Below are 27,586 nucleotides of genomic sequence, written 5' to 3'. Positions count from 1 at the left end.
TCCTGATGGTAGGTGATGGAACACACAGAAAGGCAGAGATGAACATGCAGTAGCCATCCACTAGCTTCTGGACTCTAGAATAAGCAGTAGAGAAACTGGGGGCTCTACAGCACGACATCTGGTCTCCTTCATCTCCAGGCCCGTGGCCTCTAGGTGACCTGGACTCTAGGTGTCAGTTGTTGGGTCAAGCCCCAAAAGTGCCGATGGCAACAAGCTGAAAAAAGGGGGAGCATCCGCAGCCCTCCCCGAATGCTGCAGAAACAGCCTTCCTCAGGAACTTACCAGAGCATGGAAAGAGGAAACAGACAAGATGCCCAGCCTGCCGAGGGCCAGCTTGGAGGGGCGGCTGGCGGCTGCAAGGAGACTCTTGGGGTTCGGTAACTCTCCACCTTGTAGGCTGGCCAGATAGCAGCGCATCCTGAACAGATCCATGTGAAATTTCTCAAGATTCTGCTCCCATTGCTGTATCTTAAGGCAAAAACAGAGGTGATTTAAATAAAAATTAAAAGTTTTCATGGGTTAAAATGAAAATGTGATCCCTTTCACAAACTTGAAGAAAAAATTAGTTTCAGCTGGTCTGCATGGTTTAAATTAGCCTTTCCTGCTCACCCTATCTCAATCCCTCTCATCAAAATGCAATGGGTCCTTTGGGAGGCGAGGCAGGCAGATCACTGAAGGTCAGGCATTCGAGACCAGCCTGACCAACACAGTGAAACTCCATCTCTACTAAAAAAAAAAAAAATACAAAAATTAGCTGGGTGTGGTGGCAGGCACCTGTAATCTCAGCTACTCTGGAGGCTGAGGCAGGAGAATGGATTGAACCTAGGAGGCGGAGGTTGCAGTGAGCCAAGATCATGCCACTGCACTCCAGCCTGGGCAACCAAGCAAGCAAGACTTTGTCTCAAAAAAAAAAAAAAAAAAAAAAAAAAAATGCATTGGGTCATCCGGCACTTCATTTCATCAGGATAGCCAAACAAAAACAAAAACAAAAAGCTGGTGGTCCCAATACAGTGACATGCCAAAAAGGCATGATGTTTGGAGAATGCCAACACTCTAAACCATCCTGACTTAAAACAGGATGCAATTTGCAAGTCAGCTTTTTCACTTTGCTTCATTTCCCTTCACATTTACAGTCCCTGATCCTAAACTGGATTAACTGAACTGCACACAAACAGATGCCAAATAAATAAAAGCAGTGACTTTATGTTTCTGTTCATTCTGAGTAAATGACTCAAAACAATAAGAAGCAAATGGACTTCAGGGATAAGGACAAATAGAATTTTACTAAGAATACTCCTAAGTAAGTATCTTGGAGAATAACTGCCATCTGTACATCTAAATAAAACTAAAGTATATGCAGCTGTTTACACCACAGAAGTTACAATGAACTTCTTCAAAACTTAAGTCATGAGTTGGTAAAGATATGCAGCCAAACTCTGGGAGCCACTCTCCTTTCTCCCAAAGATGTCAAAATGCATTACCTACAAGTATTACCTTCATGCAAAGATAAGTTATTAATAATAGGTGAAGAGAGGCTCTTGTGACTTGCCAACACAGGGACTCAGCAGAAGAATGAGAAGAACAGAAAGCTGTGATTCAAAAAGTGTTGAGAGCAATCTCAACACTCAAGAGAAGGTCTGTAAGTGAACGCTTGTAATAAAGGATGCAGTGTGAAGAGTTAGGTCATTTCAGGTGCACCAGTTCCATCTCTAGTTCTGCCACGTTGCTGAGCACCCAGACGGATCCCAGCCTTTCACACTAAGCTTTCTAGGTGAATCCTTCATTCTGGATAAATGATACTTTGAAGGATTTCCAACACTGGACACTCTGCCCCCTCCAGTCTCTCCCCATAGAAAAGTATTACAAATTCTGGGCATTCCCCAGACCTTCTCCAAGTTCTCTGTATCTATTTCTTAGGTTGGTCGCTGCACAACTTTTCTGCATGAAAGAAAAACAGTCACAAGATCTAAACAAAGAATTTCTTCACAAATCACCAATGAGTGAGATGACATCACTTCTGATTCTACAGATGTTAAAAGGATAACAATGAAATACTATAAACAACTTTATACAACAAATTTGGCAACTTATATGAAATAAACTCCTTGAAAGAAACAAACTACTAAATCTTACACAAGAAGAAACAGACAACCCGAATATCCTTATATCAAAGAAATTAAATTTGTCGTTTAAAACTCTCCTCCCAAAGATACCTCCAGGCCTAAATGGCTTCCATGGTGAATTTTACCCAAATATTTGAAGGGGAAATAATAAAAGTTCTACAGAAACTCTTCCAGAAAGTTGAAAAGGGTACAATACTTCCCAACTCATGAGGCAACTTGGTACCAAAACCTGACAAAGACGTTATAAGAAGAAAGCGAAAAAGAAAGAGGGAGGGAGGGAGGGAGGGAGGGAGGGAGGGAGGGAGGGAGGGAAGGAAGGAAGGAAGGAAGGAAGGAAGGAAGGAAGGAAGGAAGGGAGAAAGAAAGAAAGAAAGAAAGAAAGAAAGAAAGAAAGAAAGAAAGAAAGAAAGAAAGAAAGAAAGGAAAAGAAAACAAATTATCAATTAATATCCCTCATAAGCATAAATGCAAAATATCTTAACAAAATTTTGTAAATAAAATCCAGCAATATATAAGAAGGGTAATATATCATGATCAAATAGGGTTTACCCCAGATATACAAGGTTGGTTTAATATTTGAAAATCAATGTAATTTATTATATTAATAAAGTGAAAAACTATGTGAAAAAAAAAGAATTTCTTAACATCATTTGTCAGCAAAACAGTGACGTCCCCAGGTGCACTGAAACAATGTCAACATCTATAAAGAATTTAACCTCACTTAAGATCCTGTATACACCTATTAACAACGTGGTGGCCTACTGGTATCAGCCTTGAATGGACAGAATGACCTGTTGGCTTTTAAAAATGCAGATGCCCAGGTCCTACGCCTGAAGATTCTATCCATTAGGTCTGAGGCCTAGGAAAGTTTACATTTCATGAGCACCTTCTGGGATTCTGGTGCGTGGCCTTACTGATGACTTCTGTTCTACGCTAACAAGACAGTGCAAATTGAAACTGCAAGTCTCTTCCTGGTCCTGCCATATTAGAGAATTCCAGATTCCAGAGTGATGGATGAGTACAAACTGACACCTTACTTAAAGTTCAGTAAAAACTATAATCTCAGTTCTGTTTCCCAAACATCTTCTCTCCAGATGATTCCTGAAAATCCACAATTATAGATGGATTCCTTTGTCTTCTAATAATATGTAGATATTTCTAGATTGGATAATGCATTAAAGTTTATCACACTCATTTATGCCTCACTGTAAAACAGTTTATCAGATATTTTCTGAAGGTTGTATGGAGGGTGAAGATATAAGAGGAAAGAAAATGAATGAGCCAGCCAGGCACGGTGGCTCACGCCTGTCATCCCAGCACTTGGAGAGGCCGAGGTGGGTAGACTGCTTGAGCCCAGGAGTTTGAGACCAGCCTGGGCAACGTGGCGAAATCCTGTCTCTACAAAAAATACAGAAATTAGCCAGGCATGGTGGTGCATGCCTGTAGTCCCAGCTACTTGAGAGGCTGAGGTGGGAGGATCTCTTGAACCCAAGAGGTGGAGGATGCAGTGAATTGAGATCACGCCATTGCAGTCCAGCCTGGGTGACAGAGCGAGACTGTCTCCAAAAAGAAAAAAAGGAAAGAAAAAGAAAATGAATGAGTCACTGGATATCAGAAGATAAAGATGCCCATGCAATCCATGGTGGATTAAAAAGACAAAAAAGGCCAGGAGCGGTGGCTCACGTTTGTAATCCCAGCACTTCGGGAGGCCGAGGCGGGCAGATCATTTGAGGTCAGGAGTTCAAGACCAGCCTGACCAACATGGTGAAACCCCATCTCTACTAAAAATACAAAAAAAAAATTAACCAGGTGTGGTGGCGCACGCCTGTAATCCCAGCTACTCAGGAAGCTGAGGCAGGAGAATCGCTTGAACCCAGGAGGTGGAGGCTGCAGTGAGCTGAGATCGCACCACTGCACTCCAGCCTGGGCAACAGAGTGAGACTCCATCTCAGAAAAAAAAAAAAAAAAAAAAAGACAAAATAAAATAAAATCCAGGTCTATGCCAATCACCATAGATTGGGGAAGAAGACAATCTCTTGTATTTGCACTGAGTCCTGTAGTTTTAAAAGTATTTTTAACAGCACTATTTAATGTACTTATGTGACTACACATCAAAGCAGCACTGAGAGGTAAAGACAGTTCTGTCCCAAATGATACACAGGGAATCGTAAAGTTTTATCAGAAACACTTTAATAATCTTCAGCACTCATAGACCTCTCCACCCAAATCTTGGGACAAAATACAGGTGAATTCAGAGGAAGAACATGGACCCAGATGCTTAAGTTTGTTGGAAAGTCAACAGGGCTGGGACACCCCAATAGCCCAAAGGAGACCTTATAAAAAGCAAGACGTTTGTTGTCTTGATTATATTTTATTAAGTTTCAAGACAATCAGTATCTCAATAAACTGTACACTGTCGAGTTCATTTAAAATTTAATTTAGTAGAAAATGCAAAGGAAAAGTAATCTTATGACTTCTCTATTTCAACAGTGTTCCTTATCCTTATCCTGACTGGAGCATTTGTTGTTTGTTTGTTTGTTTGTTTGTTTGTTTTTGTTTTGAGACACGGTCTCACTCTGATACCCTGGCTGGGGATGCAGTGGCACATTGTTGGCTCACTGCAACCTCTGCTTCCTGCGCTCAAGTGATCCTCCCAACTCAGCCTCTCAAGACCACAAGTGTATGCCACCATGCTTGGCTAATTTTTGCATTTTTTTGTAGAGACAGGGTTTCGCCATGTTGCCCAGGCTGGTCTCAAACTCCTGGGCTCAAAGCAATCCACCCGTGTAATGGTTAATATTACGTACCAACTTGATTGGGCCATGGGGTGCCCAGATGTTTAGTCAAACATTATTCTGGGTGTGTCTCCAAGGATGTTTTGGGAGATATTAACATTTAAATGGGTAGACTGAGTAATGTGGATTGCCTTCCCTAATGTGGGTTGGCCTCATCCTCTGTTGACCACCTGAAGAGGACAAAAAGGCTGACACCCCCTCAAGTAACAGAGAACTCCTCCTGCCTGACAGCCTTCAAACTGGGACACTGGCTTTTTCTCCCCCTTGGCTTTGGACTTGAACAAAACATAGGCTCTTCCTCAATCTTGAGCCTGCCAGTCTTCAGCCTAGAACTACATCATCAGCTGTCTTCATTCTCAGGCCTTAGACTCAGACTGGAACTATACCTTTGGCTCTCCCAGGGTAGACTCAGACTGGAACTATACCTTTGGCTCTCCCAGGTCTCCAGCTTACTGACTTACCCTGCAGATCTTGGGACTTGCTCTTCTCCATAACTGCATGAGCCTATATCTTATAATAAATTTCTCTCATTCTCTCCCTACACAAACACATACACACACCTCTTCAGGTATACACACATCCTACTGTTTCTGTTTCTCTGGAGACCCCTGACTTACACAGCCTTCATCCCTGTAGATCTCTGTGGCAGAGTAAGCCATCTTTACTCACATATCTATTCCATATTGAAAGATCATAGTCATCTTATTTTTAAGGTCATGGTTCTTTATAGAAAGAATCAGTTACAGAGCTTAAATGAAGATTTGTGGTTAAATAAGAATCAATATGAAATATTTGACTTTTCTTTCCACAGACTGACCAAAGTTGTAGAGAGGAACTTGAAAGAGTATTCAAGTAAAAGTATGGTGAGGCCCCCGATTCAGATGCTCAGGTTCCTTAGAGGGAAGGAAGAGGTACAAGTGCTGGACCCAAAGGCTCACAACAGACCTTATAGTATTTAGAGAGGCTGTTAACATTTGCAATGAAATTGCAAAGGAGTTGATATTACCATAACTTCATTTCTCAGCAGTTGAGACTTAAGTCCAGAAGAGAAGCAATTTGACCAGTCATGTAAAAAGCTCGCCCTACCAGACTAGCAGACCCAAAGCCGATTCTGATGTGAACAACATGTTGGGGACAGGGACACTCTCAAGTAGCTATAATGGGGCCCCTGATTCCCAGGTCTTCTGACTCATAGGAAGATACCTGTGCACTATCCTAATAGTGACCTTAGCAACTTTCATTTACATTTTTACCTGTCAACTTTATTTCTGCCCATATACCCCCAGTTATTCTACAGAGAAGGAGGTAAGACTGCCACACTCTCACTTAGTGGCCCTATTCATATTGAACACTTTACATTTCAATATCCTACCAGACTTGACATTCAAAGCCAGCCCAAATTTAAAGTAATGTTAACTTGAAAGAAAAACATTTTATAACAATTCCTCAGAAGGTGACATAAAAGAAAGACAAAGATACATATTTTAAAGGGTAAAGGAAGAAATAAAAGACAATCTTTTAGCTATTATATATGTTAGTTTGGAGATTCAGTACAGTTCAATGATAATAATAATAATCACCAAAATAGTAATGTATTACCTGACCACATTTATCAAGGTGTTTCTGGAGATATTTTTTTCTAACATCAAAAACTAAAATGCCTAAAATCAGTTCCTTTTAATCCAAGACACCCCACCCCCTTTTCCTAAATTCTTTAAATACTGATAAGTTTCTAGATGTTTCCTTATTATTTAAAGATAAGCATCAACATATGAAATAAAAAGAAAAAAAAAAACACTTCCAGCCTGGTCAACGTGGTGAAACCCCGTCTCTATAAAAAAAACCACAAAACTCAGCCAGGTGTGGTTGGCGCACACCTGTAGCCCCATCTGTGTGGGAGGCAGAGGTGGGAAGATAGCTTAAGCCCAGGAGGTCGAGGCTGCAGTGAGCTGAGACAGGGCCACTGCACACTCCAGCCTGGGCAACAGAGTGAAACCCTGTCAAAAAAAAAAAAAAGTAAAAAACGTAATTTCTATATAGATTGAGCTTTTGTTTCTTTTAATGCCCATGCTCAAAACATAAAAATGACAAGACTGAAAAAAACTCACTCTGAGGAGGTTTTCATTATCTTTCATTGTGAAAAGAAGTTACTAATAACAAAATTACAGGGGAACACTCCCATTTTTAAACATTGGCACAAATTCAATGCAAAATTTTCCTCTTTATTGCTAACACAGCTTTATTGATTTAATGAACTCAGAAAGGTTATGGTCTCCTGTAGTAAAGTGGGAGGGAGAGGGATGAAGCCTAATGCTAAAAATAACAAATGAATAATGATTTTTTTTAAAAGATGACAAGTACATTCCTGCCACACCCAGCAGTCCTAGAAAAATATTTTCTGCCATTTAGTCATTTAATCGCAGTAGTCATTTGCCTATTACTAGGTTTGTCCTATAAGATAATTCATGTTTCTTTCTTGGTGTAAGAAGCTGAAAAACTCCCGTTCCATGCTTTCCAAATACTAAAACCTATCTTCACAGAAGAACCAGCTAGTGACATAGATGACACTCAAGTTTAACAGTAGTTAGAACAACCAGCTAAAGTTGAGAGATTCGGTTTTGTTCTGTTTTCCTTTGAGATATAATTCCCATACCCAAAAATTCACTCAGTTTTATAATCAATGTAATTCCCATCAAATCAACCTGAAAAATCCAAGTTACAAAAACAAGTAAATCAAGGATTCTATTCCATACAAAACAATTCATCACCTGGTTTAGTTAGCAAGCAAAGCATCATCTGATTTTCCCAAGTCTTACGGAGCAGTAGCGCCTATGAATTAAGAGCAAAGATTTGTGTCCAAATCCCAGCTCTACCACTTACCAGCTGTGTGACATTAGCAAATGTACTTCTTGGTGCTCCAGTGGCACAATCAGTTAGTGCACGGTGCTTATACAGAAAATGTACTTCTCATCTGGGTGCAGTGGCTCAATCCTATAATCCCAGCACTTTGAGAGGCGTAGACAGGAGGATCGCTTGCACCCAGGAGTTCGAGACCAACCTGGGCAACATAGCGAGACCTTGTCTCTATTTTTAAAAAATTTTTTTAATTCTAAAAAAAAAAAAAGAAAAAGATAGAAAAAGAAAAGAAATATACTTCTCCTAAGGGTCTATTTACTCATCCATCAAATGGGTGCTATATCTACATCTTTACCTTGCAGAGTTATTGTGAAATCACATATGATAGTGGACTAAGGCAGAGGCTCTGACAAAACAGGGAAGGGGAGCATGAGAACAAGGCAGGGCAAAAGGAGGGGTTCTGTTAGACGGGGAGGGCGGTGAAGCAGGAAGGCCTAGAACACTGGGGAGTGGGGTGGTGGCTGACTCAGAGAACTCTGTTTCCTGCAGTACAGAGGACAGCATCCCTGGACAGACGGGACGGAGGTGCTTCCACACATTCACTAACTCAAGAAAGGCATCGAGGGTTCAGAGATTAAAAAAAAAGTCACAGTTCCTCCAGGAGCACGTATTTTATGGCAGGAGCAACCTTACACACGAAGAAATCATGACAAAGCCACAGACGACAGCAGTGGCACAGACATGGAGAACTGTGGGAGGAGAATGGGGCTCCCTGATGGAGTGGGCGAGAGGGTGATCAAGGACAGCGCCTTGGAGGAAGCGACCCCTAAACCCTTCATGACAGTTGAGAAGGGGTGAGCCAGATGAAGAGGGCGGAGGGGAGCAGGGCACATTTGTGCACAGCACAGGAGTCCTCTCTGCCTGAGGAAAAACCCAAAGAAAGGAACAGAAGGGTGGGCTCAGGGAGTTGCAGATAAAGGTCAAGGTGGGGAGAGTTTATCAGGGACTTTATCTGGCAATCACAAGATCCTTTTATTTTTTTACTTTTATTTTATTTGTTTGTTTGTTTATTTATTTATTTATTTTGAGACATATCACTCTGTTGCCCAGGCTGGAGTGCAATGGTGTGATCTCAGCTCACGGAAACCTCTGCTTCCTGGGTTCAAGCGATTCTCCTGCCTCAGCCTCCCGAGTAGCTGGGATTACAGGTGTATGCCACGACACCTGGCTAATTCTTTTTGTATTTTTAGTAGAGACGGGGTTTCACCACATTGGCCAGGCTAGTCTTGAACTCCTGACTTCAAGTGATCCGCCCACCTCGGCCTCCCAAAGTGCTGGGATTACAGGCATGAACCACTGCGCCTCACCCAGATGTGCTTTTCCGATGCAATCCAGTCTGGCTGTTGTATGGAAGATGCATCAGACAAAGGGCGAAACTGGAGGCTTCTGCAGTGGTACCTGGAGGAGAGAGTGACAGACAGTCCTACTTCCCCTGTCTACCTCTCACCACCTACCTACAACCACACTGCATTTGCTCCCACTGTGCCTTGGCCGGGAAGACCCCTCTCTATTCTCCTGGTAAACTCCTCATTTTTCAAGAAGCAACTTGGCATCCCTCCTTCAGGGTCTTCCATGACTGCACATGAGGCTATATTTCCCATTTCTGTCTTCCACAGCACTGGAATGCCACGTGCACTGAATCACTGTGTTATGTTGAAATTGTATGCTCAACTGTCTGTCACCTGCTAGACTGAGAGCACCCTGAGGGCAGAGACAGTGACTTCTTTGAGTCTCCAGTCTGTGCACATTTGCCTGACCCACAGTATGCACTGAACAAAATGCTCATCGAACTAAACCAAACATTCTTATTCTGACAAAAACATTTCCAGGCTGGGCGCGGTGGCTTATGCCTGTAACCCCAACACTTTGGGAGGCCAAGGCGGTCAGATTGCCTGAAGTCAGGAGTTCGAGACCAGCCTGGCCAACATGGCAAAACCCCATCTCTACAAAAAATACAAAAATTAGCCGGGTGTGGTGGCGTACGCCTGTAATCCCAGCTACCCAGGAGGCTAAGGCAGGACAATCGCTGGAACCCAGGAGGCAGAGGCTGCAGTGAGCCGAGATCACACCACCGCATTCCAGCCTGGGCGACAGAGAAAGACTCCATCTCAAAAAAATAGAAAATAAAAACACTTCCAGCTGGGCGTGTTGGCTCACACCTGTAATCCCAGCACTTTGGGAAGCTGAGGCAGGCGGATCACTTGAGGTCAGGAGTTTGAGACCAGCATGGCCAACATGGCGAAACCCCATCTCTACTAAAATACAAAAATTAGCAGGACGTAGTGGCACATGCCTGTAATCGCAGCTGCCCGGGAGGCTGAGGGATGAGAATCACTTGAGCCCAGGAGGCAGAGGTTGCCGTGAGCCAAGACCATGCCACTGCACTCCAGCCTGGGCAACAGAGCAAGACTCTGCCTTAAAAAATAAAAAATAACACTTTCACCATCTCCCTATTGCCTATTGAATAAAGTTCACATCTTCACCCACCACCTCCACAATCTGGCTTGATCTCCCTCAAATCCCCTCACAAATATGCTACTCTCCAGTGGTTTGCTCCCCAAACTGCTTCCCCCTGTACACATCCAGAAATATACCATAGTATCCTCGTATTTTCCTCAAAGCTTTGTTCTCATTCTTCTCTTCACCAGTTTCCAATTGTCTAAGCGCGATCCATCCTTTTTATGATTTTAAAACTGTATTTAAGTAAATATTTAAACTGAAGCCCACTTTTCACAAAACCCAGAGCAGTCTCAACCCTACCAGCAAGCGCTTCCTCCTTCCCCACAGCACCCCCTGGTAGTCCAACCACCTCCTCCCTCTCCAACCTAATTAACCACAGAAGCAGGCCTGTCTCCCCTGGAAATCGCACATAATGAGGCAGGATGGGGGATGCCATCTGGGAGAATGCCAAGACTGCCTAAGGGTGGTGAGGTTTTGTCCTTGTTTACTTGTTTGAAATAATAAGCGGAAAGGCAAATAAAGTACTAACTGGACTTAATTTACAACTCTTCCTCCCTGGGAACTTCAAAGGCGATCTGGCGTGTGGATGGCAGTGTGATCTGGTCCACATTGGACATGCTCAAATGAAAGCTGCATCATCCTGCCCCAGAAACACCCAGGAGGCCCAGGACACGGCCAGAGCATGTGACCACTGACCGTATGCAGCTCAGCCGGTACGTTACAACTGTGATAGTGCCTTTTTATTTCAAAAAGGATCTTCTCCACCCACGTACTTCAAAGAAAACCTGTTCCAGAGAATTTCTCTTGCATGATGTCATCTACTTTGTACATTCTATTATTAGGCTAGAAATGACTACATCTGAGGTTCTCAGGGAAAACCGCTGGGGAGGCAGCTACAAAAATAAATGTATATTTATTGAGGTTTTAAAATGCTAAGTGGATAAAGCACTGCTCTTTTACAGCCTTTTTTTTTTTTTTTTTCCCTGTTAGGAGGAATTTTATTATTATTATTATTTTTTCCTTTATTATTATTATTATACTTTAGACTCTATGGTACATGTGCGCAACGTGCAAGTAAGTTACATATGTATACATGTGCCATGCTGGTGCGCTGCACCCACCAACTCGTCATCTAGCATTAGGTATATCTCCCAATGCTATCCCTCCCCCCTCCCCCCACCCCACAACAGTCCCCGAAGTGTGATGTTCCCCTTCCTGTGTCCATGTGTTCTCATCGTTCAATTCCCACCTATGAGTGAGAATATGCGGTGTTTGGTTTTTTGTTCTTGCGATAGTTTACTGAGAATGATGATTTCCAAGACATTTTTAAAAGGAAGTTTAGAGAAAGCTAAACGCTTAGGGAATATTTTGGAGACCCTGTCCTGATTGGTCTTGATCTGTAAATACCTTTGCCTTTGTAGCTTCACATTACATTTTTTTGTCAAATACCTCATAAAAGCAATTTTAAGCAAGTACTTGTTCCCACTTAATGTTTCCCAGTCTTTGTGTCTGAAGGTAAAAAGTAAACAGCTCTTGGCCGGGCACGGTGGCTTCACTCCTGTAATCCCACCACTTTGGGAGGTCGAGGCAGGCAGATCACCTGAGGTCAGGAGTTTGAGAACAGCCTGGTCAACATGGTGAAATCCCATCTCTCCTAATGGGCGTGGTGGTGGGTGCCTGTAATCCCAGCTACTCAGGAGGTTGAGGCAGGAGAATTGCTTGAACCCAGCGGGTGGAGGTTGCAGTGAGCTGAGATTGCGCCACTACCCCCAGCCTGGGCGACAGAGCGAGACTCTGTCCAAAAAAAAAAAAAAAAAGAGAGTAAACAGCTCTCTTTACAACCTGCTGACAAAGGACACAAGGACAACAGGCACAGCAAACATAACTCAGGCTACGCACTGCAAAGCCCTTCAGGAACATGTGACTAAATCATAACCTCAAAGAGTGCAATACGGTGAGGAGAATACTTTCAGGTAGAATTTCTTTTTTTTTTTTTCTTTTTCAGAAATAGGGTCTTGCTATGTTGCCCCGCCTGATCTTGAGCTCCTGGCCTCAAATGAACCCCCAGCCTCAGCCTCCCAAAGTACTGGGATTACAGGCGTGAGTCACCTGCGCCTGGCCAAGAATTTCTAAAATCAATCCCAATTGTCTGTTACCTGAAACTCACAAGAATAACACGAGAAGGGCAGTGCATGTACGGCAGGGGTGGGGAGAAGGGAGTGTGGGGAGGACACAGGAAGGGGTCAGGGCCTGGGCTATGGGGAGGGGAGAACCAAAAATGAAAAATTAGTAGTATTAGAAAGGTGTGCTTAAAATAACTAAAGTGATGATTCTGTCAAAGAATGGATAATGGGCCACAAGTGATAATTACCCTCATTCTTTAAAACAGTTCCTCTTCAGGCCACCTGACCATCCAGACCCCTGGATTTATGTAAGGGTTTATGTTAAAGTAACCTCCCCTCTTAATCAGAGAATAGCACCAACTATGATGTCATCAATTAAACATTTACAAACTATGAACAAGGGAATACAATTACATTTAATGCAAATTAAAATTTTTTTTTAAATGTTTGCTTAGACTCCTTGTGGCCACAAAGAAACCTCCACCCGCCACCACCACACACACACAACAGGCCAGGAGCCTCTCAGTGTTGCCAAATGTCCCTTTTCTCTCCCTAGCCCTAAACATCTGACCCTACCCAAAGACCTGAAAACTCCAAGCTGGGCATCCCTTTGACAGGACTTCGATTATGGTCAGGATGAGATTTTTGACTGCAGTGCTCTGAACACTCTGAGACACTCGAATCCACAAGTCTCATCTCAGGATAGATAGGCTGTGGCTGCTGGATCCTGGAAAATCAGCACCATGGGTGAGACATGGTACAAAGAAAACTCTGGGATAACCGTGTCTCCTTCAGGCTCTTTGATCTGTCCCATCACCTCCACATGGCCTCCCAACCTACATTCCACACAGAGAGCCGGGAGGTGCGGCTGCACTGCCTCGGGAGCTGAACGTCCCCTAGCTGTGAGCAGGGTGAGGCCCCTTAAGAGGGGCAGGCAGGCCCTGAGAGGATGCAAGGTGGGCTCATGGGGGCAGCTCTCCCTCAGCAATGTCAGCAGCTGTGTTCTTGTCGGATCCCAAAGCCTTCCACCTCCTGCATTCTTCTCGGCAGTTTTGGCTTCCTCGTTAAAACTATTTTGTACTTTGGAGTTTAAATGGCATATCCTGGTTGAGCAACAGTTCCACTCAGGGGTGTAAGTTACTGTCTTTAAGATTCTATAAAATTGAGGCTGGGCATGGTGGCTCACCCTTGTAATCCCAGCACTTTGGGAGGCTGAGGCAAGCGGATCATCTAAGGTCAGGAGTTCGAGACCAGCCTGACCAACATGGTGAAACCCCATCTCTACTAAAAATACAAAATTAGCCAGGCGTGGTGGCGGGCGCCTGTAATCCCAGCTACTCGGGAGGCTGAGGCATGGGAATCGCTTGAACCTGGGAGGTGGAGGTTGCGATGAGCCAAGATCACACCATTGCAATCCAGCCTGGGCAACAAGAACAAAACTCTGTCTCAAAAAAAAAAAAAGATTCTATAGAATTACAGAAAATTATGCACCCTGTTATATATTTTCCATGTAAACTGTTGAACTTGTGTCACTTGGGACCAGGCCCTTGTATCTACACACCCAGCACAGTGCCACTCCACTGCCTGACACCTTTTGCCCCTCTCTGTCCTCCAAGCTGCTGCCTGATTAATCTTCCAAAGACACTACAGTCATCATGCTTTGTCCTCAGCTTAAAAACCTGTATCCCCCCACTTGAAAGCAGAGTATAAAATAAACGTTACCATCTGAGACTTGCATACAAGACCACTATGGGCTGAATGTGTCCCTCCGAAATACATACATTGAAATCTTAATGCTTTAGGTGATGGTATTAGGAAGTAGGGCCTTTTTAAAAGGGGCAATGATTAGGTCATTGTTTGGAGTGCAATTTATGGGTGTAGTATGAATATGTTATCACAGTTAGTTTGTAAGTGCAGATGTCTGCCAGAATGCCCAGAATGCCCAAATCTGTTTAGACCAACTGCATTGGGATATTCCAATTTGGGATGACATCACATGCTAGGGCGCACCAACCTTCAAGATAACCAGACACAGGTGGATCCCCAAACAGGGACTATAAAAAGAGAAGCCCTCAGGCAGCTCGACCTGCTCTACTGAGGCACACACTTGTGAGGACAAGACGCTGCCACTCAGAAAGGGACCCGGAGTCAGGCTTGCCATCTCCTCGACTGAATGCTTCAGCCTCAACATTCCAGCCTTGATACCAGAGGAAGCTATTCCCAGATGCCTGAGGACTTCTGTGACCAATCCTGTGCCTATTCATGTAAGATCTCTGACCTGTCCTAACAGGGTGAAAAACAAGAGTTGTGTGTAGAGCGTGAATGGGGAAAAAATACCAATATTTGTTAAGAATGGTTTGCGTGCCAACAAACTATGTGATTCAAGCATTAAGTTACGGTGTCTTTCATCCTTCACTGCTTAATCCACTGCGCACAACAGTCATAATGGCGAGCCCTCGTGAATAGGATGAGTGGCCTTATAAAAGGCGGCCCGGAAGGATCCCTTGCCCCTCATGTCATGCTAGAATACAGTAAGAAGATGCTTCTAGAAACCAGAAAGCAGGGCCTCACCAGACACTGAATCGGCCGGCATCTTGATCTTGGACTTCTCAGCCTTCAGAACTCTGAGAAATAAATTGCTCTTGTTTATAAGCCGCCCGGTTTATAGCATTTTGTTCCAGACTAAGACACAGACTGAAAAAGCTGCATTGCCTGTCCAACCTAACTGCCAACTCTCGTCACTTCCCAAACCTTTGACTCCAGTGTGCTCCAGAGCCCCAGGCCACCACTCAGTCACTTCCAACTGTCTCTCCATGCTCGCCCAACCCCCTCCCAGCCTGGAAATCCTTCACGCCTCTTAACAAGTTTTTAACACCATATTCTTCCAGGAAGTCTTCATTTCCTCAAGATCACAGTACAACCTCAACCCTCTGATTTCCCATACTATTTGATGACTATACCAGCTGTCACCTAACTTCGATCATTTTAGAATGTCCTTTAGTTTCATGTTCATAAGGCTTGCTCTCTAATAAATTATAATTTCTTAGAAACGGGGTCCCTATTTTATAATTATTTTTATTTCTTTAAGCCAGATGCATCTAGTAGGTACACCAGTATTTGCAGATGGGAAAATGAGCAAGAGAGAAAGAACTGAGATGGGAGAAAGGCAACATGAAATATGAGAAAAGGAGAAGCAAAGGTAGATAGAGTCAGAAGATTAATGAGGGGCAGAGGTTGAAATTATTTGGTTATTTTGCTATTGCCAATTGATACATTATTCCAAATTCTCAGTGTATCAATGAATGCAAGCCTTTAATCAGTTTCCTATTTTTAGACAGAAATTTTTTCCTACTCATGCTGAATTCTCACTTGCAGAGTCTCACTCTATCCCCCAGGCTACAGTACAGTGCACAATCTCGGCTCACTGCAACCTCCACCTCCCAGGTTCAAGCGATTCTCCTGCCTCAGCTTCCAGACTAGCTGGAATTACAGGCGCCCGCCACCACACCCAGATAATTTTTGTATTTTTAGTAGAGATGGGGTTTCACCATGTTGGCCAGGCTGGTCTCAAACTCCTGACCTCAGCTGATCTGCCCACCTCAGCCTCCCAAAGTGCCGGGATTATAGGCGTCAGCCACCATGTCCAGCCTCATGCTGAATTCTTCATATATACACAGATGAAAAAACTTCCAAACAACGTTAAACATTCAGACATAAACAGAGGTATGATTTAATTTGCAATTTAAATAAAACACCATATGTAAGATTCCTTTCTAATAAGTCACAGTATGTCTAAATTGTTGTGCTACCATGAAATTTTTTTTTCTAAAGAAACTGGTTTCTCTGTAATAACTTAACAAGTAACTAAAGGAAGAAAAATGCAAGAACCTGCTCACTATCTATCTTCATCCCATTCCTCATTCAAGTTCCCAGGTCATTTGACAACTGGTTTTGGAGGGGGCTGTAGTGGATTCTATAGTGAATCACCCGGATTCCCCCTTCAAGACAGAGGCATTGTTTTCCTTCTCCCAGCTCACATACAGATCCCCTCATGGTAACTGACCTCTATTGAAGGGAGCTGCCTTGCCTTGCTGGCCTGAGGGGACAAAGGCCGGCCACCCTGCCTCCATGCAGAACTCTAAATGGCCCTCCCTGCTCCACAGCTCCCTGTGGGACAAGCTGCATCACAATGCAACTTGTCCCTCCCACATCCTGCTCCCTCAATCCAGGTTGGCGTTGTCCCTGACAGCATTCCCAGTAAAACTTTTTACATCTAAATCTCTATCAAAGTCTGTCTCCTAGGAAACCTGACTTAAGATAGGGATGCTCGAAATTCCACTAACACTTGTCTAAGTGTTTAGGTTGTCTGAGCAAAGGGAAATAAAAATTTTCAAACTGTTTCCCCTTCTCTAAAATGCAAATGCCATAGGAACCAGCCATTTATTACATGAATATGGAACTGCGGCAAAGAAAAGAAAGCATTTCATTAGCTGCTTCTCTGTTATAATCAGAAAAATTACTGTTTTTTTGCAATCCACAGACACAGAAACAGCTGTTATACCAAACCACGTTTTCCAAAGCCATCGTACTAGAATCTTTCCTGTCTAATCTTCTACTGGTTTTATTGTATGGGTTTTGTTCAGAAAATGACAATATATGAGTGAATCATCAGGGCCAGAAGGCACTATTCAAATTAGGAATTAAGTTTGGGTCACAAAATATTTCAGTATATACATAGAGCCGCCAAAGGTCGTAAAGCATATCATATCACCCATGTCACAAAAACAGCAAACATTAGGTACCTAAATTGAAAAACCACAGAAACTATTTCCCCCAGGGTGTAAGAAATACCACCAAGATGTGAGCCAAGAAATACCACCAAGATGAGAGCGTGCGTTCAGTCACTGCACAAGTGATGTGAGCAATGGAAGAACACTCAGGTGTAGACAAACAGTACCTGGTTCTCTATGGCCTTCCTGTTCTTTGGGTCGCTCACCACGGACAGCTGCAGCTCTGCCATCTTCTTCATCTTGCTGTCCATGTCTATCTTCTGAAGCAGGTTTTTGGTCTGGTTCTTCAGCAGCCGCAGTGTGTCCTCTTTCCCATGCTTCTTTGCAAAAAGGGATGCACAAGCAGAGTGTATGGCGGTGACCCAGTTTTCTAGATCTGGCTGGCTGGTGGCCTACACACAGGGAGGGAGAAAGCCTGTTTCAAATCATTTTACCACTAAAGTGCTCTCCAAAATGGCAGGCTGGGCTTAGATGTGCAAAACCCAAGAAGTACTTGCACTGCATACAAGCTGCTTAATTCCAAAAACACATTCAACCATTCAACTCAGGTTCAGAGGGACTCAGAGAACATTAGGAGCAGAGCAGAAAGCATCATGGAGCTCTGACTAGGACAGGAACTAAAACCAGAAATGAGTGCTAGCCAACAACACAGGAGTGATGAGAACAACAGGGGAGACACACTCATGATACATTATGCCAGTCTCTAAAAGGATGCTTGGCTGGGCGCAGTGGCTCACGCCTGTAATCCCAGCACTTTGGGAGGCCGAGGCAGGTGGATCACCTGAGGTCAGGAGTTCGAGACTAGCCTGGCCAACATGGTGAAACCACATCTCTACTAAAATACAAAAATTAGCTGGGCGTGGTGGTGCATGACTGTAAGCCCAGCTACTTGGGAGGCTGAGACATGAGAATCACTTTGACCTGGGAGGCGGAGGTTGCAGTGAGCCGAGATCACGCTACTGTACCCCAGCCTGGGTAACAGAGTGAGACTCTGTCTCAAAAATAAATAAATAAATAAAATACAAAAATTAGCCGGGTGTGGTGGTGCATGCCTGAAATCTCAGCTACTCGGGAAGCTGAGACAGGAGAATCACTTGAGCCCAGAGGGCGGAGGTTGCAGTGAGCCGAGATTGTGCCACTGCACGCCAGCCTGGGCAACAGAGCAAGACTCCATCTCAAAAATAAATAAATAAATAAAAGGATGCTTGTCTTCGGAATTTTAACAGAATGAGTAAACATTAGGACTAGAATATGAAATTTTGAAACCTGGATATAAAATTACATCTACAGTATGGCCTCAATACAAAAAAAAAAAGAACAATGTAAACAGAAGTATATTGGGGGAAACAAAATAATGCCATTGTCTTTGAATATATGGTTTTTCCTTTCTCTACTTTTCAGTGACTTCTAACACAAAGACCATATACTATTTGTATAAAAGAAAAATAGTTTATTTTTGGCTGGGCACAGTGGCTCATGCCTGTAATCCCAGGACTTTTGAGTCCAGGAGTTCAAGACCAGCCTGGGGAACACAGTAAGTCCCCATGTCAATTAAAAAATAATAATAGGACAGGCATGGTGGCTCACGCCTATAATCCTAGCACTATTTGGAAGGCCAAGGTGAGCAGGTCACTTGAGGTCAGGAGTTCGAAACCAGCCTGGCCAACATGGTGAAACACCGTCTCTACTAAAAATACAAAAAAAAAAAAAAAAAATTAGCCAGGCATGGTGGTGGGCACCTGTAATCCCAGCTACTTGGGAAGCTGAGGGAGGAATTCAAGAATTGCTTGAACCTGGGAGGCAGAGGTTGCGGTGAGCTGAGATCGCACCACTGTACTCCAGCCTGGGCAACAGAGCAAGACTCCATCTCAAATAATAATAATAATAATAATACATTTTTTTAAAAGAAAAATATTTTTAAAACAATAAGCAAAGTTTGAATAAAGTGGGCAAATGGGTATGATTCTAAGCAGGCTGAAAAGTACTTTCATTTCTCTTGATGTCTAGAAATAACCACACACATTTGAGTCACCGGGTCAAACCTCAAGTGGCCTCTGGGATCACAAAACAGAATACCTGGGAAAACTTTGTTGTTGTTGTTGTTGCTAAGACAGGGTCTCACTCTGTCGCCTGGGATGGAGTGCAGTGGCACAATCATAGCTCATTGCAACCTTGACCTCCTGAGCTCAAATGATCCTCAAGCCTCAGCCTGCCAAGTAGCTGGGACCACAGGTGCGCACCACCATGCCTGGCTAATTTTTTTATTGTTCTTTCGTAGAGATGGGGCCTCACTATGTTGACCAAGCTGATTTCAAACTCCTGGCCTCAAGCCATCCTCCTGCCTCAGCCTCCAAAGTGCTGGGATCACAGGTGGGAAAACTCTCAAAACTAAGGATGTTTTACCTGAATCACAAAATAAAACATTCATTTCACACTTACCCCTAAGAAGTCCATGCAGATTTAACCTAAGGTTTTTTTTGTTGTTGTTTGTTTTTTTACCTTCCTTACAATTCAGACTAACATAAATTCACTACTTTCCTTTAAAGCATCGTAGAAGGTTGTAAGCAACCTTTCTGTTAAGAAAAGGAAAATCAAATCTCAGGCCCTGGCTCTAGTAAGTTAAGTCAGGTTGGGAATAGCAGAACAACTAAAAGCCCTGGGAGCTTACCCAGCCCTGGGTAAGCTCCCAGGAGGGAGCACTTCAGAGCATTCTAGACTCCCAAAGTCAGCCTAGAGAACACTGTTACTCTGCAGGGCTTCTGAGGGCACCCGGGACCATCTTTATGAGAGATCTAAACCCAGACTTTAGGAGGCTTTCCATGAAACTTCCAGTCAGATGTAACCTACAGCCAACACTGTGTGTATGTCAAGTGCTGGGTTTAGACGGGCGGAGGGGGGTGGGGGGGCGTGCATTTAAGAAGCACACTTCACTTCCCAGCTCTCACTCTCACCTGTTCTGAGTAATTATTAATCACCAAGTTAAAATTTATTTAGCATTTAACACATACACATTATTTACTCTTATGGCAATCGTGTAAGCCACTATTATCCACTGGTTGAAGGGCCCAAAGTTCAGAGAAGTCTGGTACGCGCTCCAAGATCACTTACAAATTCAACACTAACAAAGGCGCCAGGATTCAAACCTAAGCCCGACCCCAATACCAATGGCTCAGTACCGCCATGTTCTACAACATCTCATTGGCTAGAAAGTCACTGAAAATTCTAACAGTAGATAACCTGAATCTTAAGATCCTAAGACCACTTCCACAGGGAAATGAGACCTCATAGCATTTGTCTATGAGGGTTTTCCTGAAAACTTTTGACATCCACTGAGATTCGTGGCAAGAACCCAAGCCTCTCCCGTCAATATTCTCCAAGCTTCATTTTAAAAGCCCCAAATCTGGGAATCTTGACTATTGCACTCACTAGATTGCCAGCTACTCCAGAACAGGGATCATGATTTTTTTCTCTGTGTGTTCCAATGAGCATCTCATGGGCCACAGCCTGGGACTTCAGAGGCACCTGAAAAGTGCCCTCTGGATGAATGACTGGACTGGTGACAGCCCAGTGCCCTTGGCAGTCAGCGGAAGCCAACATCTGTTGCTTAAGGCCAAATCCAAAGCCTAACTAAGTATTTATTCAATTTCATTTCCAAGTTTTGCCTTTTCTGTTCCTTCTTATTCTAGCAGTACATAAACTATTACCTCCACTTACAAAGTACCAGCAGTACCTGGAAAAGGTAGACATCTCCAAAGGAGTTGCTGAGGCAGAACACATTTTCTTTCTTGGGATGTTCTGGAACAGACTGCACTACGCTGTCTTCTGCAAACAGAGCACACCGAGGGGCACTGCTCTGATCCATGGAATTCTTCCCATAGGTCTCATAAAACAGCAGCGTGCATCCTGTGAAACAGAGAAACAAAATAACATCCCGGTCAGACCTGGAGATGTAGGAAAGGACTGGGAGGGTAAGTGACACACTTTTTTAAAAACACCTGAGTGAGACAATCATGTGACAGATACATGGTAAACAAGGAAAAGTGGCATCTGAAGTATACCTAGTTGTATCAGAATGAACTTGAATGAAAATGAGATGTCTTTGTAAATGTAATATCAGTAATAACAATACCAAATAATAAGTTGTTGCTTAACTCTTCTAAAGTACTCCACATGCACTGGCTTATTTAATCCCTATAGAGGCCCTAAGGTGGGCAGCGTTATTTAGCCCATTCCACTGTAACCCAAAAAGTATCTAGAACAGGTGTCGATCCATTGAGAAGTTTATTTTGCCAAAGTTATGGACATGCCCAGAGGAGGAGAACACAGAATCACAGAAACAGTCTGTGGTCTGCGCTTTTCTCCAAAGACGATGTTGAGGGCTTCAATGTTTAAAAATTAAAAGTGGGCTGGAGAGGAAAGAGGGAGAGCGTGGTAATCTACCTGCTGCAAGGGAAAAGGAGCAGGCAGGGGAACTGTCCATCACGTAATCATCCAGCACTTGGTGAATCAGCACTTTACATAAGATAAGGTGAACACAGAGTAGCTAGCACCTGTGGGGATATTTAACCTTTTATCTGTAGCTCCTGCTTAGAAAGAAAAGGAAAGGCAGCTTCTTGCATGACTCAGCTTTCAGCTTAATTGTTTTGTTTTCCTTCTGGCATCAGGAATTGAGGTCCCCAGGTTTTATTTTCCTTTCACACTAAAAATGAGAAAACTGACAGATCGAATTCCTCGCAGGGGTCCCACCGCTGCACCGTGGAGCAGCAGGGATGTGAACTCAGGCCCTCTGGCCCCAAAGCCCTCATCCTTAAGCACAACACCACATTATTTAGGGAATCTCAATGTGAGAGGCCAAAGAAAATCCCACACTCACTTACTCCATTGACCATCAATGGGAACAAGAAATTGAACATACCTAGGGGACTCTGCCATTTATGAGGAAGTACCCAGTTTGTTCTCCAAATGCCATGTAAAATAGCTTAATTTTTACTATTTCCTTTTATCTCATAGTAATGGAAAACAATACTTAGGCTAAGGGAGAAAAGTGAAACTAATAGAAAACATTACTTAGACTAAGGGAGAAAAGTGAAACTAAATGTGCCTGAATTTTCAAACATTACTCTAAAAATACTGCAACATATGCTTTTAAGTACTTATTTTTCCCCTCATAAGCAAATAAAGTATTGCATGGAGAAGTTATTAAGAGTTTGCTTCATTAATTAGAAATTGCATTATAATTATTAGACACAACTTTTAAGCAAATTAATGCTTCTAAAATGCTCCCAAATGTGTCCTCTTGTATAGGTTAACTATCCCCTCAAATCTGTATCCAATAAACTTTTTGACCGCTTCTCATGTGGTAACCTCCAGCATACAAATACCAATGACATGACCGCCATCTGGGTGCTTCGCAAGTGCCTTTCACATTGACAGGAAAGAAACACCAGCCTGCCTTCACTGTAAACAAATGCCTGGGGCCCACTTCATGGTACTTTATCCCACTGTGTTTGCACCCTCATTCATAAAAGTTCAGACGTTTTGAAAACTATTTCAGTCTTTCCAATTTCATTACTTCCTTTAAAAATAAGTCTTGATATGAACAAACAAGTTTATACCATAGAACTGATAACAGCACACACGAGCCAAGAGAGAAAGACGCCTGCTCCAAGCTCGGACTTCGGAAACAGTACTTTCTCCCTCCGTGGTACTTTATGATCTCAAGAAACTGCATATTTGCTCCTCCCCGCAAATAAAACTCATCTAAACTAACACGCTGACAGAACTCAAGTATTACAAACAAGGGAAAGTAGCAAGAGGTTTACAGCCAGAGCTCCTTCTTGCAGGCCTGGCCAGTTATCTTTTTCCAGCCACTGATGCAGCAGTTAAACAATAAACCAAGTCTTCCCATCGAGTAAGGCCCATCTGATGCTACTGTTGCACATGCTACAAGCCATGACCCAGGGCCGGGGACCAGGGCAAAGGGGCAGAGCAGCTCCAGCTGCACACACGTCCAAATTCTTTCCGATGGGTTCACGTTCACTTCCCAGCTTCCCTAACACTGGAATCCCAACAGCCACAGTTTAAATCGTGGCATCTAGAGGAAATGAATGCAAACCTTGGGCCAATGCCAAAATGTCACCAAACCTAACAACCCATGGACAACAGACTACCGCTCTAACTTGGAGGCACGAAATCAAAACAGGACATTTCACATTAGAGCCAGGCCAGGAAGTAAAACAATAGGCAGAATTTTGTGGCTATCGAATTTAAAAATCAGGAAATCAATCTTAACTCTATGACATCAAGTTCAACTTCACGGGACTCTGCATCTCTACGGGGCACTGGGGCCAGTGGAAACGGGCTGCACCCGGGTCAGTGAAGCCTCTGCCATTCACCCGGGTGCTGGAGTCCCCCAGCCCTGCCTCTGCCGTTCACCCCGGTGCTGGGGGCCCCCAGCCCTGCCTCTGCCGTTCACCCCAGTGCTGGGGGCCCCCAGTCCTGCCTCTGCCGTTCACCCCGGTGCTGGGGGCCCCCAGCCCTGCCTTTGCCGTTCACCCCGATGCTGGGGGCCCCCAGCCCTGCCTCTGCCGTTCACCCCGGTGCTGGGGGTCCCCAGCCCTGCCTCTGCCATTCACCCTGGTGCTGGGGGCCCCCAGCCCTGCCTCTGCCGTTCACCCCGATGCTGGGGGCCACCAGCCGTGCCCAGTCCCTACCAAGCACTGGTGCCGTTCACCCCGGTGCTGGGGGCCCCTAGCCCTGCCCAGTCCCTACCAAGCGCTGGTGCCGTTCACCCCAGTGCTGGGGGCCACCAGCCCTGCCCTGTCCCTACCAAGCGCTGGTGCCGTTCACCCCGGTGCTGGGGGCCACCAGCCCTGCCCTGTCCCTACCAAGCGCTGGTGCCGTTCACCCCGGTGCTGGGGGCCACCAGCCCTGCCCAGTCCCTACCAAGCGCTGGTGCCGTTCACCCCGGTGCTGGAGGCCACCAGCCCTGCCCTGTCCCTACCAAGCGCTGGTGCCGTTCACCCCGGTGCTGGGGGCCACCAGCCCTGTCCCGGCCCTACCAAGCGCTGGTCTTGGCTTGAGGGGTCGTTGACACTGGACGTTCTTGCTATGGTAGCAGAAAGAGAAAACAGATTGGCATAGCAATGGCAGTACAGGAATAGAGATGTAATATTAGTAGAAGTCTCACCCAGGGGAAAGAGGGCAATTAGTCTTGGTTTTCCCGCAAATCCACCTTTTCTATGACACCCTTTTGACCTCGCCTCCCTGCTGCTGGCCTATCTCGGGGCAGAATCACCAGTATCCTAAAATTAGTTTATGAACTCCTCCCCCGACACTGACTATCACTCAGTCTGTTGCACATTTTGAGGGAAGTCCCCAGTGAACTGCATGAAAATCCACTCACTGGAAAAGACAAATGGAAAGCAGAATTACCCTTGTTAAAAATTTATTACATCCTCCAAAGCCTTGAAAAACATGTATGTCCCTCGCATACCAGGTAGGCAGATAATCAGATGGCTTGTTAATAACGGCTCTCTCCAGAAAACTCCATTTATTTACATGGATACTTTAAGGATAATTTAAAAATTAGGCTTAAGAGTGTGTGTGTGTTACACATATATGTGTTTTTAACTAAGATTAAATCAAACAGTTAAGTCCAAGCATTACAACTTGGATTCTAAGCCAAGAAATTAGAACTCAACATACTGAATTCCCAGAGGAAAGAGGTGTAGAAAGCCACGTGGAAAAGGTTATGCTGGGGAAAAAAAACATCTTTATCACAAGTCTTGCCTTGGCTGCAAAGGAAAGGAAGAAATGTGTGCTTGATAACATTTATACTACAAAGCACCCTTTATCCATGGATCTTGAAGTGTTTTACAAGCAAACACCAGGAAAGCAGGACCTAGCCAAGACTACAAATCTAGCAATGCTCATTGACAACTCAGGTCCATCACTACCCCCTGAAGTTGGTAGCCAGAAGTTCCTGGTCTACCTTTTGGGATAAAATACAGGAAGCTGCCAATCAGCTCTTCCAGCCCTTAAGTGATATCTTCCTGAGTTTCCCTCAAGAAGCCTGCGACAATTTGGCTCTGGACAAATGTGGTCAGCAGCAGAGAAATAAAAAAGGGAGCATCTTTCCACGTGCCCACAGCTGTCACTGTTGTTTTTTACATTAATTTAGAATCAGCCTGTCTCCCATCTATCAGTCCCATCCTAACCTCTGCAGGCCCAGAATAAATCCAGTGTCTCTTCTACACACTGCTGTTCACTCCCACCCAGTTCTTATTTTCTCCATGCTAAATATCCCTAGATCTTTATGCCCTCCTCCATGTAGCACGGCTCTAAATCTCCTTGTCGTCACCTATGGCCCTGCTTCTCAAAGAAGTATATTTTCTCTCTCTCTTTTTCCCCCTCTCACACACACACACACACACACACACACAGTCACCCTGCCTCCCAGTCTAGCCCCCACCACTAGGGTGATGTATACTGGGGGTTTTCAAATCCATAGACAGGCAGGGAAGAAATTCTCAAAGAATTAATTTTAAGAAACAAATTTTACGCTTAAAAAGTAGATACATGACACATGATGGGGTAACGTGCATCCATTCTAAGTATTCATATCATGTGACTAGGCGGCAGCTTCAGACTATGATTCACAAACAGTCCCAGATGTTCACCCCTTAAGGGAACATGTTCACTCTTTTCCTATTTAGGGATCCTCCAGGAGAACCTTTCAAGGATCAATTTCTCATTTCCTAACAAATCTCCTGCAATATTGTGCCCACAAGGAGGGAAACGACCAGCTCTGACCAGGGCAAAGAAAAGAGAGACTGTCATCTCCTTTGCAAGAGATATAGCATCTCTAAGGAGGTAGCTGATGATCACATGACATCTCTAATGAGGTAGCTGATGATCACAGTGCATCTCTAATGAGGTAGCTAAAGACCACATTTGCTCTTTGAAATCACATTTACTTTTTCAGCCACATCACCTTGGAAACACATGGCCTGCAAATTAAACCCTGACATCTTTTTCACTCATAATACTTGTTTTGGTTTCTTTGTTTGTTTGTTTTTGAGAGGGAGTTTCACTCTTTTCACCTAGGCTGGAGTGCAGTGGCATGATCTCGGCTCTCTGCAACCTCCGCCTCCTAGATTCAAGCGATTCTGCAGCCTCAGCCTCCTGAGTAGCTGGGATTACAGGCACCTGCCATCATGCCAGGCTAATTATTGCATTTTTAGTAGAGATGGGGTTTCACCATGTTGGCCAGGCTGGTCTCAAACTCCCAACCTCAGGTGATCCACCCGCCTCGGCCTCCCAAAGTGCCAGGATTACAGGCGTGAGCCGCCACGCCTGGCCTCACTCATAATAGTATGCAGCCACATTTCCCTATCCTGTCCTTGGGTAGCTATCTGACTTCTAAACCTTAAAGCAGAACTTTCTTATCTCTTTAAATTTTAATCCTGCCAGATTCAACCCATTATTCCATCTTTCCAAATCATTTCTGTCATTCAATACAGAAAACTGCCTCTCCAGTATGGAAAAACTGGGGACGTTCTTTACCTTCCTCAGCCAGCCACAATGTCTACAAGCATCCAAACCTAGGGATGGAAAAGAGGACGGCAGCATGTGAGGAATGCTGGGCCCCTGGGCTCTGTAAACCCGCCGGCCTGCTAGGAAAAGGTATCACTTGGATATGAAACGCCTTTGCAAGTGCCCCTTTACCAGAGGACCAGAGGGGCTTGTGGTAACCAAGGCATGATGCCTGCCCTCCACGGTTGGGGGAACAGGGCTCCAACTGTTCAATAAGGGGCAAAGAAAAGCTAGAAAGGGGTAATTGAGAGGGCACCAGACATTGCATACGTAGTATTTGCAGATGTTTCTGCTCTCTCCTGTGACAGGGAAGGGCATCACTTGACGATGAGATTTGGCTTTCGAACAACACACTCAGCTCCTCTGACAAAGAGTCCCAGGGGGCTGTGCAGAATGCCAGAGGCTGTGAGGCAGCTCTGTGTGCATCTGCATAAATCAACACTGTACAGATTTGGAGCTTCTTTCTTCCTCAAGGCAATTATAGTTTTTAAATGGCAATGCTTATAAAAAACTTTTCTCATGTCAACAAAACAAATTCTTACTTCTATTGCCTTTATGTTAAAAAAAAAAAGACAGCTGGTCCATCAATGATAGACTGGATTAAGAAAATGTGGCACATATACACCATGGAATACTATGCAGCCATAAAAAAGGATGAGTTCCTGTCCTTTACAGGAACATGGATGAAGCTGGAAACCATCATTCTCAGCAAACTATCACAAGGACAGAAAACCAAACACCACATGTTCTCACTCATAGGTGGGAATTGAACAATGAGAACA

General features: G+C 44.2%; 1 protein-coding gene across 13 annotated transcripts in view; it reads right to left on the bottom strand.

Moving 5' to 3' along the window:
- The window catches only part of TIAM2 (TIAM Rac1 associated GEF 2), a 267,112-nt gene that overhangs the window by 92,233 nt on the left and 147,293 nt on the right, over positions 1-27,586 (bottom strand). For all 13 annotated transcript variants that reach the window (XM_063666750.1, XM_063666740.1, XM_063666743.1 and 10 more), the window contains 3 exons: positions 20,938-21,110; positions 17,375-17,599; positions 283-468 (listed from right to left, as the gene is read on the bottom strand). In XM_063666750.1, the coding sequence (XP_063522820.1) occupies positions 283-468; positions 17,375-17,599; positions 20,938-21,110 (584 nt within the window). The remainder of the gene's footprint in view (positions 1-282; positions 469-17,374; positions 17,600-20,937; positions 21,111-27,586) is intronic.

Source organism: Pongo pygmaeus, chromosome 5, assembly GCF_028885625.2.
Source record: "Pongo pygmaeus isolate AG05252 chromosome 5, NHGRI_mPonPyg2-v2.0_pri, whole genome shotgun sequence".
In the NCBI taxonomy this organism is placed as follows: Eukaryota; Metazoa; Chordata; class Mammalia; order Primates; family Hominidae; genus Pongo; species Pongo pygmaeus.
This window is presented reverse-complemented; position numbering and strand designations above follow the sequence as displayed.